The sequence below is a fragment of the Triticum aestivum genome, chromosome 5B (assembly GCF_018294505.1).
Source record: "Triticum aestivum cultivar Chinese Spring chromosome 5B, IWGSC CS RefSeq v2.1, whole genome shotgun sequence".
NCBI classification, from domain to species: Eukaryota; Viridiplantae; Streptophyta; class Magnoliopsida; order Poales; family Poaceae; genus Triticum; species Triticum aestivum.
This window is the reverse complement of record NC_057807.1, coordinates 572,760,088-572,780,232: the sequence shown is the minus strand read 5'-3', so window position 1 is coordinate 572,780,232 and position 20,145 is coordinate 572,760,088. Positions and strand designations below refer to the sequence as shown.

General features: G+C 44.4%; 2 protein-coding genes across 2 annotated transcripts; one reads left to right on the top strand and one right to left on the bottom strand.

Moving 5' to 3' along the window:
• Positions 1-10,817: 10,817 nt before the first annotated feature.
• Positions 10,818-17,005, top strand: LOC123113299 (uncharacterized). The gene is made up of 8 exons (XM_044534495.1): positions 10,818-11,123; positions 11,220-11,686; positions 11,767-12,000; positions 12,934-13,148; positions 13,288-13,460; positions 15,069-15,604; positions 15,765-15,837; positions 16,311-17,005. Exons 2-8 carry the CDS (start codon positions 11,306-11,308, stop codon positions 16,793-16,795), a joined length of 2,097 nt encoding a protein of 698 aa, XP_044390430.1. The 5' UTR covers positions 10,818-11,123; positions 11,220-11,305; the 3' UTR covers positions 16,796-17,005.
• Positions 17,006-17,717: 712 nt separating this feature from the next.
• LOC123113301 (uncharacterized) lies at positions 17,718-19,422 on the bottom strand. The gene is made up of 3 exons (XM_044534496.1): positions 18,631-19,422; positions 18,386-18,538; positions 17,718-18,277 (listed from the first exon to the last, which is right to left on the bottom strand). Exons 1-3 carry the CDS (start codon positions 19,354-19,356, stop codon positions 18,014-18,016), a joined length of 1,143 nt encoding a protein of 380 aa, XP_044390431.1. The 5' UTR covers positions 19,357-19,422; the 3' UTR covers positions 17,718-18,013.
• Between the last annotated feature and the right edge of the window lie 723 nt (positions 19,423-20,145).

Here is a 20,145-nt window from a genome sequence, read left to right as displayed (position 1 = left end):
TTAGTTGCTAAAAATGGATCCTTTCTAGAGAAGGAGTTTCTCTCAAAATAAGTGAGTGGGAGGAAAGTAGAACTTGATGAGGTAATAGTACCTTCTCCCGAATTGGAAAGTAGTTCATCACAGAAATCAGTTCGAGTGATTCCTAACCAATTAGCGAGGAAGCTAATGATGATGATCATGAAACTTCGGATCAAGTTACTACTGAACCTCGTAGCTCTTCCAAAATATGGTCTGCACAAGAGTGGTACGGTAATACTGTTCCATAAGTCATGTTACTAGACCATGATGAACCTATGAAGTATGAGGAAGCGATGATGAGCCCAGATTCTACGAAATGGCTTGAGGCCATGAAATCTGAGATGGGATCCATGTATGAGAACAAAGTGTGGACTTTAGTGGACTTGCCCGATGATCGACAAGCCATCGAAAATAAATGGATCTTCAAGAAGAAGACTAACGCTGACAGTAATGTTACTGTCTAGAAAGCTCGACTTGTCACGAAAGGTTTTCGAAAAGTTCAAGGAGTTAAATACGATGAGACCTTCTCACCCGTAGCGATGCTTAAGTCTGTCCGAATCATGTTAGCAATTTCTGCATTTTATGATTATAAAATTTGGCAAATGGTTGTCAAAACTGCATTCCTTAATGGATTTCTTAAAGAAGAGTTCTATATGATGCAACTAGAAGGTTTTGTCGATCCAAATGGTGCTAACAAAGTGTGCAAGCTCCAGCAATCCATTTATGGACTGGTGCAAGCCTCTCGGAGTTGGAATATATGCTTTGATAGTGTGATCAAAGCATATGGTTTTAGACAGACTTTTGGAGAAGCCTGTATTTACAAGAAAGTGAGTGGGAGCTCTGTAGCATTTCTAATATTATATGTGGATGACATATTGTTGATTGGAAATGATACGGAATTTCTGGATAGCATAAAAGGATACTCGAACAAGAATTTTTCAATGGAAGACCTCGGTGAAGCTGCTTACATATTGGGCATCAAGATCTATAGAGACAGATCAAGACGCTTAATTGGACTTTCACAAAGCACATACCTTGATAAAGTTTTGAAGAAGTTCAAAATGGAACAGTCAAAGAAAGGGTTCTTGCCTGTGTTACAATGTGTGAAGTTGAGTCAGACTCAATGCCCGACCACTGCAGAAGATATAGAGAAAATGAAAGTCATTCCCTATGCTTTAGCCATAGGTTCTATCATGTATGCAATGTTGTGTATCAGACCTGATGTGTGCCTTGCTATAAGTATAGCAGGGAGGTACCAAAGTAATCCAGGAGTGGATCACTGGACAGCGGTCAAGAACATCCTGAAATATCTGAAAAGGACTAAGGATATGTTTCTCGTTTATGGAGGTGACAAAGAGCTTGTCGTAAATGGTTACATCGATGCAAGCTTTGACACCGATCCGGATGATTCTAAGTCGCAATCCGGATACGTATTTATATTGAATGGTGGAGTTGTCAGATGGTGTAGTTCCAAGCAGAGCATCATGGTGGGATCTACGAGTGAAGCGGAATACATAGCTGCTTCAGAAGCAGCAAATGAAGGAGTCTGGATGAAGGAGTTCATATCCGATCTAGGTGTTATACCTAGTGCATCGGGTCCAATGAAAATCTTTTGTGACAATACTGGTGCAATTGCCTTGGCAAAGGAATCCAGATTTCACAAGAGAACCAAACACATCAAGAGACGTTTCAATTCCATCCAACATCATGTCACGGAGGGAGACATAGAGATTTGCAAGATACATACAGATCTGAATGTTGCAGACCCGTTGACTAAGCCTCTTCCACGAGCAAAACATGATAAGCACCAAGACTCCATGGGTGTTAGAATCATTACTTTGTAATCTAGATTATTGACTCTAGTGCAAGTGGGATACTGAAGGAAATATGCCCTAGAGGCAATAATAAAGTTGTTATTTATATTTCCATATATCATGATAAATGTTTATTATTCATGCTAGAATTGTATTAACCGGAAACTTAGTACATGTGTGAATACATAGACAATACATAGTGTCCCTAGTATGCCTCTACTTGACTAGCTCGTTAATCAAAGATGGTTATGTTTCCTAACCATGGACATGTGTTGTCATTTGATGAACGGGATCCAATCATTAGGAGAATGATGTGATGGACATGACCCATCCATTAGCTTAGCATTATGATCATTATAGTTTTATTTCTACTGCTTTCTTCATGACTTATACATGTTCCTCTGACTATGATATTATGCAACTCCGGAATATCGGAGGAACACCTTGTGTGCTATCAAATGTCACAACGGAACTGCGTGATTATAAAGATATTCTACAGGTGTTTCCGAAGGTTTTTGTTGGGTTGGCATAGATCAAGAATAGGATTTGTCAGTATGTGTATCAGAGAGATATCTCTGGGCCCTCTCGGTAATGCTCATCACTATAAGCCTTGCAAGCAATGTGACTAATGAGTTAGTTGTGGGACGAAGCATTACAGAACAAGTAAAGAGACTTTCCAATAACGAGATTGAACTAGGTATGATGATACCGACGATCGAATCTCGGGCAAGTAACATACCGATGACAAAGGGAACAACGTATGTTGTTATGCGGTTTGGCCTATAAAGATCTTCGTAGAATATGCAGGAGCCAATATGAGCATCCAGGTTCCGCTATTGGTTATTGATCGTATATGTGTCTCGATCATGTCTACATAGTTCTCGAACCCGTAGGATCCACACGCTTAACGTTCGATGACGATTTGTATTAAGAATTATGTGTTTTTGATGACCGAAGTTAGTTCGGAGTCCGGATGAGATCACGTACATGACCAGGAGTCTCTAAATGGTCGAGACATAAAGATTGATATATTGTAAGGTTGTGTTTGGACACCGGAAATGTTTCAGATAGGTTCGGACATTTTCCGAAGTACCGGGAGGTTACCGGAACCCCCTGGGCCAGACAGTAGGGCCACGATAGCCATGGGAGGGGCGGAGATACGCCACCAGATGTCTCAGCGTCAGAGTCCTCATCATTCAACAAAGCCCAAAAATGTGAGCCCAGCAAGCGCGGGGAGCGAACGGGGTCGAGCCGAGGCGAGGAGATCAGTGGGGTGAGAGGAGGGGAAAGAGGGGAAGGGGGCTCGATGGGGGCATAGGATGGCGAGGAGGCCAGAGCGGTGGCCGGAGAGGCGCAGAGGGGGAGGGACCAGGAGGCGGGGAGAAGGAGAGGGGAGGAGCCATCCCGGTCACTGAAGCCCATCGGTTTTTCCCTTAAAGCGATTGCACATCGGGCAGATAGGATCCACTTCCATGACTCCCGCGCAAGGTTTAGTCTGGCAGTAAGCTATCATAGGCAATTCTTGAAAGAAGTTATGGGAGCTTCACAGAGTACTTCGTTCTCCACATTCTAGTTAAATTGATACTCCTCACTATCCAAACTTTCCCACTGGCCATGCACATCAATTTCAGCGAGCTATCGTTTTAATCGGTATGCCAACTTGAAAGCAATAATACATCTCTCATATCCTCAAAGATGAGAAATTTTATGACGCTAAGGGGATAATTTAATCTCAACCACCAATTGATCAATAGTAAATTGAGGTGTATGAACATAGTAAGTATAACAAGATTAAAAGCAAATAATTTTGACAGATTCGACGCTTTCTTTCAAAAAATAGAGTTCCATATGTACGCCCTGTTTGATAAAAAAATCCTATTGTTTTCTCTACCACTTAAAAAGAAGTGCTTAATAATAAAATGGCAGGTAAATCATGGCGATTGGATAGAAGAATTTGCTAAGATGTTAGCGCATCAATATAATAATAGACGTGCAGTCACGGGCTAATCTACTATAATGTTTATACTCCCGTTGCAATGCACGGGCAATTGTCTAGTAGAAGGGAAAAATATGCATCATAATGCCGTCTAAAGCTAAACATTTAATGATTATATTTTGTATTTAATACATACGCCACAGAAATATTCATTGATAATTTTTTAATGATTATGTTTGCATATGTGATATTAGCTACGTGTATGTCGTACAAATGATCAAAACATAATTGGTACATTTATTTGTAGTAATAAATACTCAAATATATGTACTTAAAACATGATATATGTGAATCTTAGGTGTGTGTAGTGTCATATTTTTTGGGCCTAAAATACTTAACTTTTTTAGCTAACAATCTTCCGTGTACTAGCATTTATTGTATGTAAATGTATGTTAATTACTATACGCAACCAAAGTTGGAAGATAAAGATATCATTAATTGACATTGTTGTATCTTTCCTTCTTTGCTGCTGTGTTTTAATAGCAATATATTTTGTCTCCTTATGTATAAAAGTAAAATGCCCATATCAGCCCTACAACATCATAGACGTCATAGTAATGTATATTTCAGAGCATTTTAAGGACCTCTTTGGTTTAAAGAAAAAGTTGAGGAAAACGCATGAATATGATTATTTGGTTTCAAGGAATGAAGTAGTAAAGGAAAAACACAAAAAAAATTTCCTTTGATCTCTCTTTGAAAGGAAAAGCGTAGGAACTTTACATCCACTTGTACCTCCTTTTCAAATTCCTATGCACGAAGAATGTGACTAAGATTAGTGCCAAAATTACATTATAATTATACTTGTCATGTGTTTTGAGTTTGATCTGTCCATGTTTATTAGGATTCCTCTGTTTTTCATATTCTCATGAATCAAACATCTAAGCTTGCAAAATGTATGTGTTTTTCATTCCTCTGTTTTGCTTCTAGTTTTTGTTTCTACGGGTTTTCTGTTTTGCAAAAGCCCACTTGCATTCCTATCATTTTTCTATGTATTTTCTATTCCTCTTTTTTTTCGAATCTTGTGAACCAAAGAGGCCTTAAAAGAGCTCATGATGATAGGTAACAAGAGAATTAGAGATGCATTCGATTACCAGAAGATGTCACATACAAGGTTCACGTATAAGGGCCAATTAGGTCACTAGTTTACTTATTATTTTCCACCTTCACAAGGGTGATTGGATGCATGCTCCAGAGTTCGAGAAGCCAACCTCCCATATTTTCACCGTAGCACCATCACCAACCGTTTTAATGCGCACCTTCTCCAAGAACATGGAGTCGTTTGAGGATGTTGCGCCATCATAAGAAATTCCCTCCTTGCTACTGCTTACAGAATCGAAGAGTGCGTATAGTACTTGACCTTCATCACTCTTGCACATAGGGACTCGGGGTTAGCTAGTAATCTCCATCCTTGCTTAGCGAGCATAGCGAGTCTTAAAGCATAGTGATCTTTGTAACTGAATGCCCCTCCCCCTTCTCATATTCTTTGACAGTCAACATTTCCCAACTAAGTAGTAAATCCATGTTATTAGCTTTGTCCTAATTCGCCTAGTGCGTCTAGTGCCCTTGAGGGTTTTGGACGATTCTATGGACAAAATAATTAAGGGACTAATGTATTTGTGAGTTTACACATGTAGTAGTCCATAAGGATTTAGTTTAATAAAGAGTTTGTGATCCCTAAAATGTTGTGGTAGCATTGAAGAACATGATATGACTATTTGAATCAAATGATGATACTCAAGGAGAGTAAAGTTGAAGCATGGACTCTGTTACTTGTTTCTTTTGCTTCTACTTGAGTCAATAGGGCAACCCGTACTATCAATGCAGGACAAAGTGAAAGTTAAATTGAAGTCATCTAGCATGTGCTCAATCCAAACCTAAAATCTTCCAGTGAAGACTTTGAGATATCTACAACGATTGGTTTTGTCTTCTAAGTCAGAGATGTTATTCTTCTGGTCTCCTTACTTCATTTGCCTCGCAGTATAGCTGGTTGTCTTGTGCAGCAAGACAGGCCATGTGAATGACCTACTTTGAATTCCGATTGTTAGCCACATGTCATGTTGACATTGTGAGTGTGACTCCAATGGTCATATCAGAACCTCGGCTTACTCCACCCACTATAAATAGCCCTACCTCAGCCTTAGATGGTTGGCTGCTCTGCGTGAATCAAGATAGAGATTCTCTGAGCAACTCTTTTTCCTCCCGCGGATCTGAGAAAATCCTAGTGGGGAAAAAATCCAAAGCCTAAAATGTTAAGTGATTGAGCATCACTAAAGAACTTTAGTTTTATTGAACACCCCTTGTGTCCAATGATTCGATGAGTGATGCTAAAATATGGAAATAATTTGTACTAAAAAAGATACCATTTTCTCCCACTTTTACATATTATCTCTCATCAACGGTTTGGTGATCTACAAATAGAATTGATATCATCTGTGCCCGCATCAAGTTCTAAACTTATCATATTGCTTACCCCGTGCCCTTATCATCATCAACAAACGCAAGTTGAAAATTCACAACCAAATTGGTATATACAAGAACTCCTATTCCCCAATTGTTTTACTAGTATCTATATCATAGGTAGCTCATTGTTGAAAATCCATGGGGACTCCTCTAATGCTTGTGTTCCCTGGAGGCTTGATAGAAGGTTAAGAATACATTCTCACAAAGACTTATGGAATCAGGGACACCTAATCCTACACAGAGAATTACCAATCCTTCAGTGAACGCCAACTATTTAGAGAGCTATTTCCTATCACATGAGGTTCCAACATCTCAACTTTACCACTTCCAGCCCATTGATCTTCAAGCCTTTCTTGGGCATCTGACAATTGTAACTTTTGTATCAAGCCCTTCACTGTGTCCATCATTGCTATCAAGGTCACACTAGAGAACAAAACTAGGGAAACAAGAGTATTACGAGCATGCACCATAGATTGTGTGGAAGGCTTTTGGTGGAGGAGGTGAAGGTGGGGTCCCATCACCGTCGTATGTAATTGATATAGATATGTGTTATTGACATCATATGACTCTAGACTAGTCTACATACATCTATATACCATATAACTCTCAACGTGCCCATCGTTCGATTGTAGTCACCATTGTCCCCTACCCAATACGTATCCACCACCCTCCTTTTGTAGATTTCTAGTTCCTTTTTAGGCGTGCAATATGCCTCTCCATGTCTCCCAAAGAACTCGAACTCCACTCCTTCTTTTGGCGCCAACCCCTTAAGTTCTTAGCAATTGTGCTCCCACCCTCACACGATATGCATTCAACCATGCATTGTGAACCGTAGCCTCACAATTTTCTTCTTGCAGCCACTTGGTGTTAGAAAAGCTCCATGACCACCCATCCTAATGTGCATCAGATCCTCTTCGACATGGATTGTGATGGGGTGGTGATCATTGTGACGAGGGTCACCACTAATACGATCAACATTAACCATCTTATAGTTTGGAAACCGAGTGCACCATTCATGTGTAGCCACCACCTCTCAAGACTCTCATGAATGTACATGGCATTTTCTGGCTATGATGTCTACTTGTAAAAGGATCTTCCACAAAGCACACTTGGGTTTGAGCTACCCCGCCATTCTTTTCACAAGATAACAAGACTTCACTAAAAATTCCCTAACGCATAGCCAGGGGAGCTTACTATGATGCTTAATATTTCTCAACAATATCTGCGTGGTTTCCCGCTCTTCCATCTTAGGTTATCCATAAAATACTAGTAAACCTCCGTTGGAACCTAAAAAAAATTCAAGAATCACCACATCAACATGATATCTCGATATAAACTTGTTTTAGTTGTACAATTCCTCCAAAAATTGCCAAACAAACACTATGCCCCGACAAATTTTAGCCACCAATTTGACAAGCCAAGATTCCACAAAACAACTATAGACTTCTCTTATCCACCTTTGTCCCAAAAAGGAAAGAAAATTGGGGCCCTCCTTCTAGGTATCCAAAAAACGTTGGGTCATTCCCCAAGCCGAGGTAGTCAGGCTGGGCGTTTGGGTTTACCCAAAAATTCGGGTCAGGTAATTTGGGCTTTCAAAAATAATAGTCGATATTTGTCCAAACTTTTTTGATTCTAAGCAATTCAGATATCCAAAAAATCGGGTTTGGGTAATCCCGAATTACCCAAAATACCACACAAAAAACACCGTGTTGCAGGGCAGCGTGAGGGGCTCTTCGTTCAGCGGCTGGATTCTAGCCGGAGCAAGAGGTTGTCGGGGAGGTGGGACTACACCCGCAGAGGCGGCAAAGCTCGATGGTCAGAGCTCATAGAGATGGCGGCTGGAGGCTAGAGCCGATGAGTGCGTGTCGTTGTGGTTGGTGCTGCATTTGGGAGGTTGGTCGGGCAAGCACAAGAGGAGGAGGGAAGCAGCGACATGAGGGAAGCTCGACCGGAGTGGCCTTGCAGGTCACCTGAGCCAAGTGGCAACCATGCATGGTGGCGGCCGTTGGCTTGCTCGGCAAAGCGTGGGTGTGAGGAGGGGAGGAGGAGTGTGCATGACTAAGTGGTAAACGATCTAGGTTTTGCGAGGGTAGCGACTAGCAAGTAGAGATGCCGATTTGGGCCGAGAATTTTCTTGGTTGTCTATGCGTGCGATAATTATACTGGGTTGTAGAACAAGTCAGGCTATTCAGGTTATTTTGGTACCATGGCCTTATACCTAAATTACCCAAAACATCGGGTTTCCAAAACTTCTATCGTTGTAGTGCTCAGGTTTTTTGGGTTTGGGCAATACAAGTTTGGGTTTTTTGGGCTCGAGCTTCGGGTATCAAGTTTTATGCCCACTGTGATCAGGTAGTTCCAGGAGGTAATATGCATTGGTTCTCATAGGGTTGTCCATGCAACCCCAAGTTCAGATTTTCCGTTTTTCTAGACTTCCATGACTCTCTTTTCTTCTTTGCATCAACTTCCATGCCCTCGCATGTAATCATGTATTTCTATTTAATGACCACATTCAAATTAGCATTGTAACATACCGTCTACCGGCCCTTTTCTTTTATACACCCCAAGTTTTCTTCATTTTCTTTACCTTCCTAGTTCAGTACGTTGCATGCCCCATGCAAAAGGTTTTTGTATCCTTTCTCTTGACGTGCATGGCCCATGCAAGTCACTTCCCAAAAAAGTCCTTCCGCCTTCCTATCTCCATTCCTCTATCGCCTCCACATCCTTCCCATATGTTGGTTCACTAGGAACCATCTTGTCGTTGCACCACTAGCCTCTTATTGCATTGACAACTTTTCCACTATCATAGTTCTATTCGCTTGCTTCATATCCTTGAAAATAGTTAGCTTTTATGTTTCCAACTCTAGTCAAGCCCTTCCCTACCCTATCTGTCAACTTCATAATGCTCTCTCTCTCCCCCTCTATCTCTATCTCCCTCTCGTCGCTATCTTGATCAACATTCCAACATGACCAAGATCCATCGTCTTTTCTCCATGAGAGATTGTCACTGCTAGAGCCACAAACCCCACTACCGAAGCTATCATTCCTCATGGAGTCCTCCACTTCTGCTACCCCACGAATTCCTCTCCTGCCATAGTCCCCACTTTGGAGGTATCACTTCCAGCCATTTTACCATATTGTTGCACCTCACATTTCTTCATTTTTATTAAGCAACCCTTAATTGTGTGACCAATAACCCCTCTCATCAACGGTTTAAACATCTAGGCATTCACCCTAGGTCTGGTTAAATTCCACTAAAGTTAAAAAAAGAGTGACCCTAATCACAATGGCCAAATTCTTCCTTTTTAGTTTTTTTATTAAAAATCATGTATTATATTGTATGAGAATACATGCATGATGGTATTTCCCTATGACCATTCCATCTTCACTAGTAGCGACTTATTGAGCTTCTCTTATTGCTTTACCTCATTCACTTATTCATAACCAATAAAGGCAAGTTCAAATTCACAAGATATACATGAAAACCCGTACTCCTTAATGGTTTTAGTAGCACCAAAATCCCCTATCACAAGTAGATCATCGTCGAACATCTAAGGGCCCTCCTCTGATGCTTTGTGTTTCTCAAGAGGCTTGATAGAAGGTCAAGAAGACTTTCTGGTCGAGACTGTCGCAGTTAGGGGCAACCGATCCTACATAGTGTATTGGTCAATCCTTCAACATTGGCTTTACATAAAGCAACTTCCACACCGCTTGAGGTTTTATTGTCCCAATATTACCACTTTCATTCCAAGTGATCTTCAAACCTTTTTTCTCCGATCTGACAGTTGCAGTTTCTTCACCAGGCCTCCCACTCTGTCCATCACTAGCATTAAGGCCGCACTAGACAACCAAGCGAGGGAAACAATTGTATTACTGTCGAGATTGTGTGAAGGGATGTTCATGGAGTAGGTGAACGTGGGATCCCGACCCTTCCCTCAGAAACCCTAAACCAAGATGTTGAAGCGAAGACAAGAGATAGAGGGTATACAGATCACACAGACTAACACATCACAAGAACCGGAGGAGTAATATGACAACGATCGGCCTATGGGGGCGAAATTAACAACAAAGAGCAAGAACAAAACCCTAGCAAAAGGCTGGGCATCCACGATCGTGCCCCTGCCACTTTTGTTGGTTGAGAAGAGTTTCATTGCTATCCACCACTTTGATGCGAAGGACATGTGCCATAGTCGTCCTATGTGGGTTGTTGGTAACCAATGCCAAATACGATGGTTGTTGAGTGTGGAAGATAGGGGAGGAAAGAAGATAGATATCAAGTGATCTCAAAGATTTTCGGTGGCCTCGCTGCTATATCGATAATACCATCTTACGACTAATACTTGCATATACATATTGTTGCTTGCTAAAATTGACTAACTAGGGACAATCCATGGGTTGTCACCCACATACATCATATACGGTTAGACCCTAGGCTCTAGAGTATTCTACAAGGGCGTCTACATACATGCCCTAGCGCACTCCCAACGTGTCTGTTGGTTCGATTGCAGTTACCAGTGTCTGTACCCCCCACCCCCCCTCGCCGTCCCCGTTCCCCTTGTTCTTCAGGCTGCCCCGCTCCTCTCCGCTCCTCTCCTCTCCCCCCATTCGCTGGTAAGATCGCGCGAGGAGCAAATCTCATCCACTATCCATCGCCAGGCCCGGCAGATCTCTCCCCGCTAGCCGCCCACCGCCGCGCTCTACATCCGCCGCCCTAGCGTCACCCGCCGCCCGCCGCAATTCCGCCCGCCTACCGCCTCAGCCCCGTCCGCCCTCGCCGTCCCCGTTCCTTCCAGTTCTTCCTCGTCGGCGCGTCGCGTTCCTGCCGTCTATACCCCGTACGCGGTCCTTGTTCATTCGTTTCTTGGTGTGGGTTTGATTTTATCCGGCGACCGGTTAATAAGTCCCACTGAACCTCACAACTTCTGTTTCAGCCGCTTCTCGCCCGGCACGCCATCTAGATCCGCCCCCGGTGCCAGGGGTCGCCGGAGGGGTTCCGCTGGGGTTGGGCCTTGGGGAGATGACCAGTATCTCCACCAACCAGTTCGGCTCCGGCGGCAGCAATGGAGGGTCTGCCTCCAGGCCGCACGGCAGGGATATGGTGATTTGGACCGAAGAGATGAATGAGTATCTCATCGATGCGCTCATGCACCAGCAGGACATTGGGAACAGGAGCGCCGAGGGCAGGTTCTTGACCGGCGCCTATGAAAGTGTCATCACCGGAGTCGGTGAGAGGTTCGGGGTGGTGATCGACAGGTCCAACATCAAGAACCGTCTCAAGCATGTCAAGGACATGTTCCATGAGTGCGAGAACCTTTTTGATAAGCAGAGCGGGATTAAATGGAACCCGGCGACCCGGAGGTTCCACGCCGACCCTCAAGTCTGGAGGGAATTCATTGAGGTCTGTGTGCCACCAATCAAATGTATATATGTGTTGTGATTTGCTGAGCTGATGTAATTTTTTTTGCTGTGATCTTGTAGAGAAAACCAGAAGCCAAGAAATGGATGACGAAGACCATTGATCATTACGATAGGTTATTGGAGTTATTTGGTAAGGATAGGGCACCTCCGGCTTCTGAGAACTTGAAAGGTCCTTCGAAAAAAAAGGCGCGAATAGAACCACCAAAGGATAGACCTCAACGTCATCAGACGTCATCAAATGGCTTTGAGTTAGCAATCGTCCAAGGTTCAAATCAAGTAATGGATAAAAATGAGGTATCGATCCATGGAGCTGAATAGTTTTCAACCAAATAGTGCATTTTATTTTGTTATGGTTGCTGATCAGCAAGCTTAACATGGTGTTGGTTTCAGTGCCTAACTTTAGGTTATCACTTTCTTAGGCAAACCACAAATGTTTGCTTCATCCGTAGATTTGTGGTCTACCATGTTTCCTTAGCGCTATGACCTGCATGTCTTAAATTCAGTTGCCACTATTGTGTGACTTGTGATTCGGTTGCCGTAGTTAATATGGCAAGCCATGATTTGCCAAACAACAATTGTGCCAAAGTTGGCTAGGACCAAGCAGGAGTTGAATCAGGGTCTTTTGCTCACTGGATGCTTATGGGAATATCAGAACATGGATAGATTGAAGCACAATAAGTTACGCCTTTTAGCTTTATGGTGTGACTTTTCTCATAATCTACATGTTCTTGTGCCATTCTGGTACAGTTGCCTGCTTGTACAACCTATTTACGCGGGCAAGGTAGCTATCTGAATCGGCCTGTTTGTGTTTCTATATTTGAATATACTTGGTAATTAGCATTCTCCCATGGCACTTTCTACTTGTGAATGAGTTCGCCCTTTGCTCCTAGAAATGAAATCTCACCAGTATTGTTCGGCAGAGTGATACACTTACATAACCTTAAGGCCATGAATAACAACTTACTTGCTTCCATTGTATTTGTATTAATCTTAATGGAGTGAGTGTTATAATATATCTCAACTTTATATGGGGAAAAAGCTATTGTATTAAGAAATCCGAACCACCGTAAATATGTCCTAGTGGTAAATGAAATAGAACTTCCTTTTCTCCAATGTATGAATTTCAAGCATTTTCTTAACATGATTTCTTGGAAAATGTATATCTTAATATCTCCTGAGTTAAGTAGAATTTGAGCTGTGCATTGATTAGATTCTTGTTTCTTTCAGCTGCCTGGTGCTGTGGTAGCAGAAAATAACATAATTGGGGAACTCGATTTATCAGAATTGTGCAAAAGCGAGAATGGCCTTGTTGCCATACCTGTTCATGGTAATGCATATGGCAAGGGTTTGCCCTATGCTCCTGAAAATTGGCCGTCTCCTGGAGATCAGTGGCAATGGAAAGTGGGGAACAGAATTGCTGCAGGTGGGCACTGGGTGGACAGGTAAATGCTTTTATCAAGGCTTCATTAGGCCGAATTTTAATAGTCTTGCCCAAGCAAAAAATGCAGAAATTTATAGAGGGTTAATTTCTCAATTTAGCTTTAGCATATTGACTCACGTTGTGGATTTAACTTTGTACAGATATCTTGCCCCGCCCTCGCGCTTTCGTGATGCTACTGGTAAAAAGACGACATTCACAAGTAGACTAAAAGTTGGAGAGTTTATCAAGAGCAATTTTCCAGATGTTGATCCTAGCACATTTTTCTCTATGTTCATATGGAAGATCCCTGCTGCAGAAGGCGGGATTCAAGGAGGTTAGACCTTAAAACCACTGTAGCGTGTAGCATCTAATGAGTAATGGGTGCTTCTGTAAATCAATACATATGATTTTTACCACTCCAGAGCACTTTCTTCCATGCTGGTCCTTTTTTTTATGTTTGGCCACCTGTGTGACTTATTTTTGGAAGAAATTTAACTTGGTAGCACTAGTTACTATACATACCTGGGGTGCGAGGTTCTTTTATTCTCTTTTCTTGTATCTACTAAATAACTTCCTTAAATGTACACACTATTCACCTCGGTTATTGTATGCCAGCATTAGCTTTTATTTTATATCTTTATGTTTTCGGTGGTTTGTTTCATAAGTGAAGTCCGTTGTTTTCCTGCAACTGTATACGGCTCTGTTACAACTAGCATGTTGCAGCAGCTCCATCCTATGCATGTCCATTCCATACTTCTATGCTTCATTGAATGCACCATTAACTTTGTTATTTACCACTTAGTGGACCTCTTACTGACAAGATAATCCATTGACACGACATTTGACTGTATAGAAAGGATAACAACATGATTCGGCAACATTACCTATGGAATTACATTGGAAAGAATGAAGATAATGAGTATGAAGGTCACACAGACGTGTTGTTACGCATTCCACATCTGCAGTTGCTATTATGCATTGAATCTTCTTTTATAACTATCTCTATTGTGCAGCCTATTAGCTGTACCCATATAAATTTGACAACGGTCCTTTTTTTTAGGTCTATGGCTAACCAGGGAATTTCTTTAAGTTCAGTTAATTTTCAATAGATGCACATGTTTGATTTTATCATGTATGTGCATGTATCAGGATTAATTTTTATCCCATATTGTTTTTACATGTCTTGTTGGGCCCAGAAAATTACAAGGTGGCTGAGCTGGGCTTAAAAGGTTGCTGAGCTGTGTATATTTCAGCAATTTTTCCTCGGTGTGCACTTGAACTGGACCTGGACTAGAGTCCTCATAGCCCTGGCCTTAGGCCCACCCTTGCTTGTCAACATCTCCATATATATATATATATATATATATATCTGTCTGTATAACCTATCTCTTCCTCGAATCCTAAACCCTAGCCGCCACTCTAATTCTTACATCTCCTTCCAGCCTACCACTTCTACTGATGGCTCCCTTCTCCTTCAACTTTGTGCGGCACCACCAATTGAAGCGGTGGCGCTTTCCGTCCCTCCCTCCCCTTGCGCAGAGCTCTGCTCGCGCCCTTGTCTTACCTATCGCTCTCAACCCAAGTGACGGTGAGCTTTGTTCTCTTCATTCAAGCGGTGCTTTTCCCCCAATCCTAACTCACATAAAAGGAAGCAAATCATTTCTCCTCATCCAGGATTGTCACATAAACATAGCATCTGGATTAGTCTTCTGCTTTACTTTTCTTTTTTAGTTTTCTTCATATGTAACCTGGAGAATGCGTGAGGATTTGTCTAGTAACGTAGTGGCATGACATAAGGGGAAAAATAGTTTCTTCATTTGATAGCCTGATTCATCTGTCTTGACGCTAAAAGAAAAGAAGCATCATTGCATTTGCATATTTGCTGTTATTTCAATATAGATTGTTCATTTTGCACAGTTCTGTAACATCTTAATATGTCCAGGAACTCTTCAAGTGGAACGCGTTGAACCTGAAGATGGCCTGGCGGATCCTGATGGACCATGCAAGGCTCGGAATAAGGCGTGCAATCTTGGGAAAGAAGGGTTTATTGAATCATCACCAGCAGGGAATTGTGACATCTGCTGCGTACATCCTGATTTCTGTCGTACATGCTGTTGCATTCTCTGTGGCAAGGCTGTTAACAATTCCTTTGGAGGTTATAGTTACATCAAGTGTGAGGCAGTTGTGGCAGAGAACTACATCTGTGGGCATGTTGCCCACCTTGACTGTGCTCTGAGGATTTTCATGGCTGGAACTGTTGGAGGAAGCATTGGGTTGGATGTGCAATATTACTGCAGGAGGTGTGACAACAAAACTAACCTGATGATGCATGTGGAGAAACTGCTGGAAACATGTCGCTCTCTTGGATCGAGGAGTGAGATTGAACCAATCCTTAATATGGGCTTGTGCATCTTGCGTGGTTCAAGACAATTGCAAGCAAAAAGCTTGGAGGACTATATGGCATCAGTGATGGCAAAGGTGAGTGTGATGTATTTTATTAAATCTCAGTAGGATAGTTAGGTAACATGGTTTGTTTAGTACTAGCACTCCTCTGATTGGTGCTAATACTGCGCATGGGTGTACAACTTTGTTTTCAGTAGTCCAAGACTATGGTTTGATAGTGTATTGTTTAATGCAGGTGAATAATGGGGTTGATCTTGCTGAAGTATGGAATATGGAGGATGGCGATGGCATGCCAATACTGAATGCAGGTAAACTTTATTGTTTAGTTCAATTAAGAGAACTTTGAGGGCGAAATGTTTTTGTGGGATTTCAGATAATCATAAAAGGTCCCAACCTAGTTGTAATGGTTAGGACATCTGGTGTTCAATGTAATTCCAATAAACCAAAACTCTGTAGATTATGCAGAAATTGTAGGATCATGATATTCAAACCCATCTGAGGTTTTGCCTACACGCACCATATTTTACTATGGACAAGTAATGCTTGGTAGCTTATGTAAGTTGTAACTTGCGATTTAGTATTTTCTGTCATACCTGTTCTTTCTTCTTTGATGTAGAAATGATTTAATCCTTATGTTTATTGTAATCTTGAACAACCTCAATTATGACATGTGTCAGAACGTTGTATAACTCAAAGAACAGTTTGTATCTCTGGTGTTCTTCAGTTGTTGCTTCACATATTGCTTGTCCATAACTGGGTTCTTTTCTTATGGCTCATGCAGAAGAAAGTTCCCCACCTATTGCTGGTGTCACAGTACTAGGGGCTGATCCACAGTACCCATATCTGACTGATCCAATGGTTGATAATGAGCTGCAGAGGGCTGCCGAAAGTGTTCCAATTTTCATTACTGGTAATCACACCGAGATGTCTCTCAAATTTGAGGATGAGATAGATAATTCCCTTCTAGAACTGAAGAAATCTCAGGAAGCAGAATACAGGCTGGCAGAGCAGAAGCTTTATTCTCAGAAAGATTATATCCTCAGTCTATATCGGCAGCTTGAGTCAGACAGGTCCCAGCTTGCAGATCCTAACCCCGTATCCGATATCTCAAGCTACAGCGTGCTTCTCTCCAACATTACTAACCGTGTGGAACAAGTGAAGAGCGAGGAGGAGAAGTTCCAGACCATGCTCAAAATCTCCAAGGGATTCCGGAAAGCACCGGCGAACATCAAGGAGCACTTTGGGTTGCCGCCACCAGCGGAGTAGCTCAAAGTTTGACTAGCTTGAACTTAGATACCATAGTTTACCCTGAACTGTACATTGGGTATGTTGTCTCTTGTGCTGTTGTACTGTTGTATACCTGTCTCCGACAATGTGCTGCTCCAGGGTGCACCGCCAGGCTGCTGCTCTAGGAAGAGTCCCCCAACATCTGAATTACCAGTTTCAGACTTTAATCGTACATTCAGAGTTCAGTGATGACTATGCTGGTAATTTGTGTTTATTCTGTGATTTGTCGACATGATGGTACAACCAAGTTATAGGTTGCTGCTGTCGTAACTGCGAGATGGAGAAAATTTGGCAACCTGGAACAGGGGAATATCTTGAAAATTTGGCAACCTGGAACAGGGGAGGCTATCTTGGAATTGTGCAGCAGATGCCAGTATGCCACAATTCCCCTTTCCTGCATTTGCTGCTTCAGTTGCCTGTTTCCCTGATGTCTATCTTGGAATTGTGTTGTGTAGCTGCTATGCAAAGTGATTTTGATGCATCGCTCCTGTCGTTTATTCGCTAGCGTGCTGGAGATTTAAGATTTTTGTAAACTTTAGGCAGCGAAGAGTTGCTAGCAAATGGACACAGATGTTTCGGCCCCATTGGAACGAAGAAATAACCTTAGGAATTTATTCCCTAGATGCATTTGGATCATAGGAACGATGCTCATATTGGTCTTTTTATATATGTCTCCACTTCACACTGCCATCATCCGCATATGGTACTTGCAAAATTCTTCTTTTCATTCTAAACCACATTTCTTGATTTTCTTATGCTTCAGAGTCCTCTTTTTCACATTTTCTTTTCTAAACATTTTTTTTGTATATTTTTGGATTTCCATTCCTTTGATCTGTAAAGGCCTCAAGGTGTTGTTTCAGACGAAAAGTAGCTCATAAACCTCTGGAAATTCCAACAAGAATTTCGGAAGAAAACTGTAGTTCTTGGGTAACATGCCACTGCATACTACTAGTGTTCTTGAATTCCCTGATTTGTGTTCCAAAGCGTGTCTAAGCAATGCCAACTAACTGCAGTGTACTCCAGCAAAATTCCCCTGAAATTCTACCGGATTGTAAGTTCCAAACATTATGCATTCATAGTAGAGGTACCGTGATCAGCCACTAATCAACGAGCGATCCGATGAAATAGCAGACAGGAAATCTCACAGGAAATGAGATGATCCAACATGCTAAAGCTAAAAATCGCCCTGTCTGCAGGTCAAGTCGGCTTCGCCTGGATCCCGCCGCGGAACCGCTTCTTGGACAGCTTCCGCCGCGCCCGTTTCGCCATCTCCGAGCACCTGGACGCCAGCAGCTCCACCGTGGCCGGCAGCAGCCGTGTCCCCTCGAACAGCACGCTCCTCTGGTACTCCAGCACCCACGTCTCTGGTTCCAGCAGCACCGCCGCTGCGCTCCGGCCCCGGTAGCTCCAGGAGCTGCCGTTGCTCGCCCTCACCGTCGGCAACACGCTCCCGTCCGACCACTGCAAACAAATACCAGACGGACATGGCTTTCAGTTTCAGCTAGCTGCTACTGGTGGTTCAGGTGATGAAGAAATGTTGGCGTTGATAGTGGACATTCTGTCGATTACCTCCGTGACCTTGCCGGAGAGGATGGTGATGTGCCGTGTCGAGAGCGTGGACGGGAGTAGGCCGGAGGTCCGGAGCGGGCTCCCCCAGATGCTGACCTCCTCTGCCGCCGTCTTGTATAGTGAGCAGCGCCAATGGAACAAATGCTGATCATTCTGAAAGAAAAAGAATTCTTCAATGAGGAACTGTCTCTGCAGCCAAGACTCAGTAAGTTGACTGACACGCAAGAACAGCAAGAATGGCGAACCTGCTGGAGTCGCCAGACGGAATCCTTCGAGCTGCAGTTGGAGATCCTGTCGGCGCCGACGAGCTGCCGGACCCCTCGCTCCAGGAAGCGCAGTTTGTGGCCGAGGTCGGCAGGCGCAAGGCGCGCCTCCTGGCCCATCCGCGCGACGGCCTCCGGCGACAGCTTGGGGCCGAACCCCCTGGCCGCGACCTCCGGGACGAGCCCCGTGTCCACCCACAGCAGGAGCAAGAACCCAAGAACCGTCAGCGCGTAGAGCGCCCAGTCGGGCGACGAGGACCTCCGGGCCTTGGCGGCCGCCGCATCCCGCCTCGACTTGGCGGTGGAGCGCAGCGGCGGCGTCCACGGCTCGGTGACCGCGGACCCGGGCGTGGCGCCGCCGTCGCGCGCGAGGAAGAGCGAGCGCGTCCCGGGCCTCCGGTCCCTGGCGGCGGCGGCGAAGCAGCGGCGCGCGGAGGCGGCCTCGGGCGGGAGGAGGTCCCGCGTGGCGTTGATGCTGGCGAGGCAGATCTCGCAGGCGCAGTTGGCGTCCTTGCGGCAGCCGGGGTAGTAGCCCCTGCCGCCGCCCTCGGCGGCGGGGCGCGCCCACGGGACGAGGTAGGCGGGCGGGGGCGTCCGCGCCGCGGGGTCGGAGTTGGAGGAGCAGGAGGAGGCGGTGGAGCCGGGCGTTACGGTGGTGGGGGTGGCGGTGGGGGAGGCGGATCTCCTCGCCATCGGGGTCTCGTCCATGGATCGGGGTTGGGGTTGCGGGCTGGGTTGGTTCGGGGGTTGGGTTGGGGTTATGAGGAGGGGCGGCGGCGGTGGGATTGGGGGCAGAGAGAGGGAAGGGTTCGAAATTTGAAGCGGATGGAGGGGAAGTGCCCGACGCCAACGGCATCCGCGAGCAACGGTCGACGGCCCGAGTTTCCTTGTGTTCGCTGTTGCGGCGCTGACAGGTAGGCCCTGTTGCCCCTTTTAATCACTTGTGAGTTGCGAACACGGAAGAGCAGACGCGTCGAGAGGGCGCATGACGCGGAGTGTGCAATCACTATCTCAGTTTATTTCATCCGTAAGCACAAGTTCAGTTTGTTTGTTTCTGTTGCAGTCAAGTTTGTTTTTACTGATCTCTTGGCAGCATCATAGGGCACTAATCTGTGCCGGCGCACCGGCCCAACTGCTCGGTCGGTCGCGTCAGGGCCGTTGGATTTGAGCCGCGTGGGCCATTGGATCTGGCGAAAGAAAAGGGTTTGCCCCGCAGCTTCTTCTTCCTCTCGCTGGAATCACATCTCCACACGCGGTGCGCGCATCCTCTCCCCTTCGGTGGCGGACCTCGTCGCCGGTCCCCACTCCCGCCGGCCGTCCTCGTCGCCGGTCCCCATCCTCGCCGGCCGTCCTTGTCGCCCACTGGTAGAAAAAGAGGCTTCCGTCCAGCCCCATTAGTCGCGAAAGTGTAGGAACCGCGACTAATGAAGTCTTTAGTCGCGGTTCGGCAGACGAACCGCGACCAAAGGCCTGGGCCCAGGGCGCTCGGTGGCCAGC

Excerpts from the sequence above, each read along its gene's own strand:
- LOC123113301 (XM_044534496.1), bottom strand. The coding sequence starts at position 19,356 with ATGGACGAGACCCCGATGGCGAGGAGATCCGCCTCCCCCACCGCCACC. Across the intron at positions 18,539-18,630 it reads CCGTCTGGCGACTCCAGCAG|AATGATCAGCATTTGTTCCA; the intron begins GTTCGCCATTCT and ends TTTTTCTTTCAG. Across the intron at positions 18,278-18,385 it reads TCTCCGGCAAGGTCACGGAG|TGGTCGGACGGGAGCGTGTT; the intron begins GTAATCGACAGA and ends ATTTGTTTGCAG.
- LOC123113299 (XM_044534495.1), top strand. The coding sequence starts at position 11,306 with ATGACCAGTATCTCCACCAACCAGTTCGGCTCCGGCGGCAGCAATGGA. Across the intron at positions 12,001-12,933 it reads AAGTAATGGATAAAAATGAG|CTGCCTGGTGCTGTGGTAGC; the intron begins GTATCGATCCAT and ends TGTTTCTTTCAG. Across the intron at positions 15,605-15,764 it reads TGGCATCAGTGATGGCAAAG|GTGAATAATGGGGTTGATCT; the intron begins GTGAGTGTGATG and ends TGTTTAATGCAG.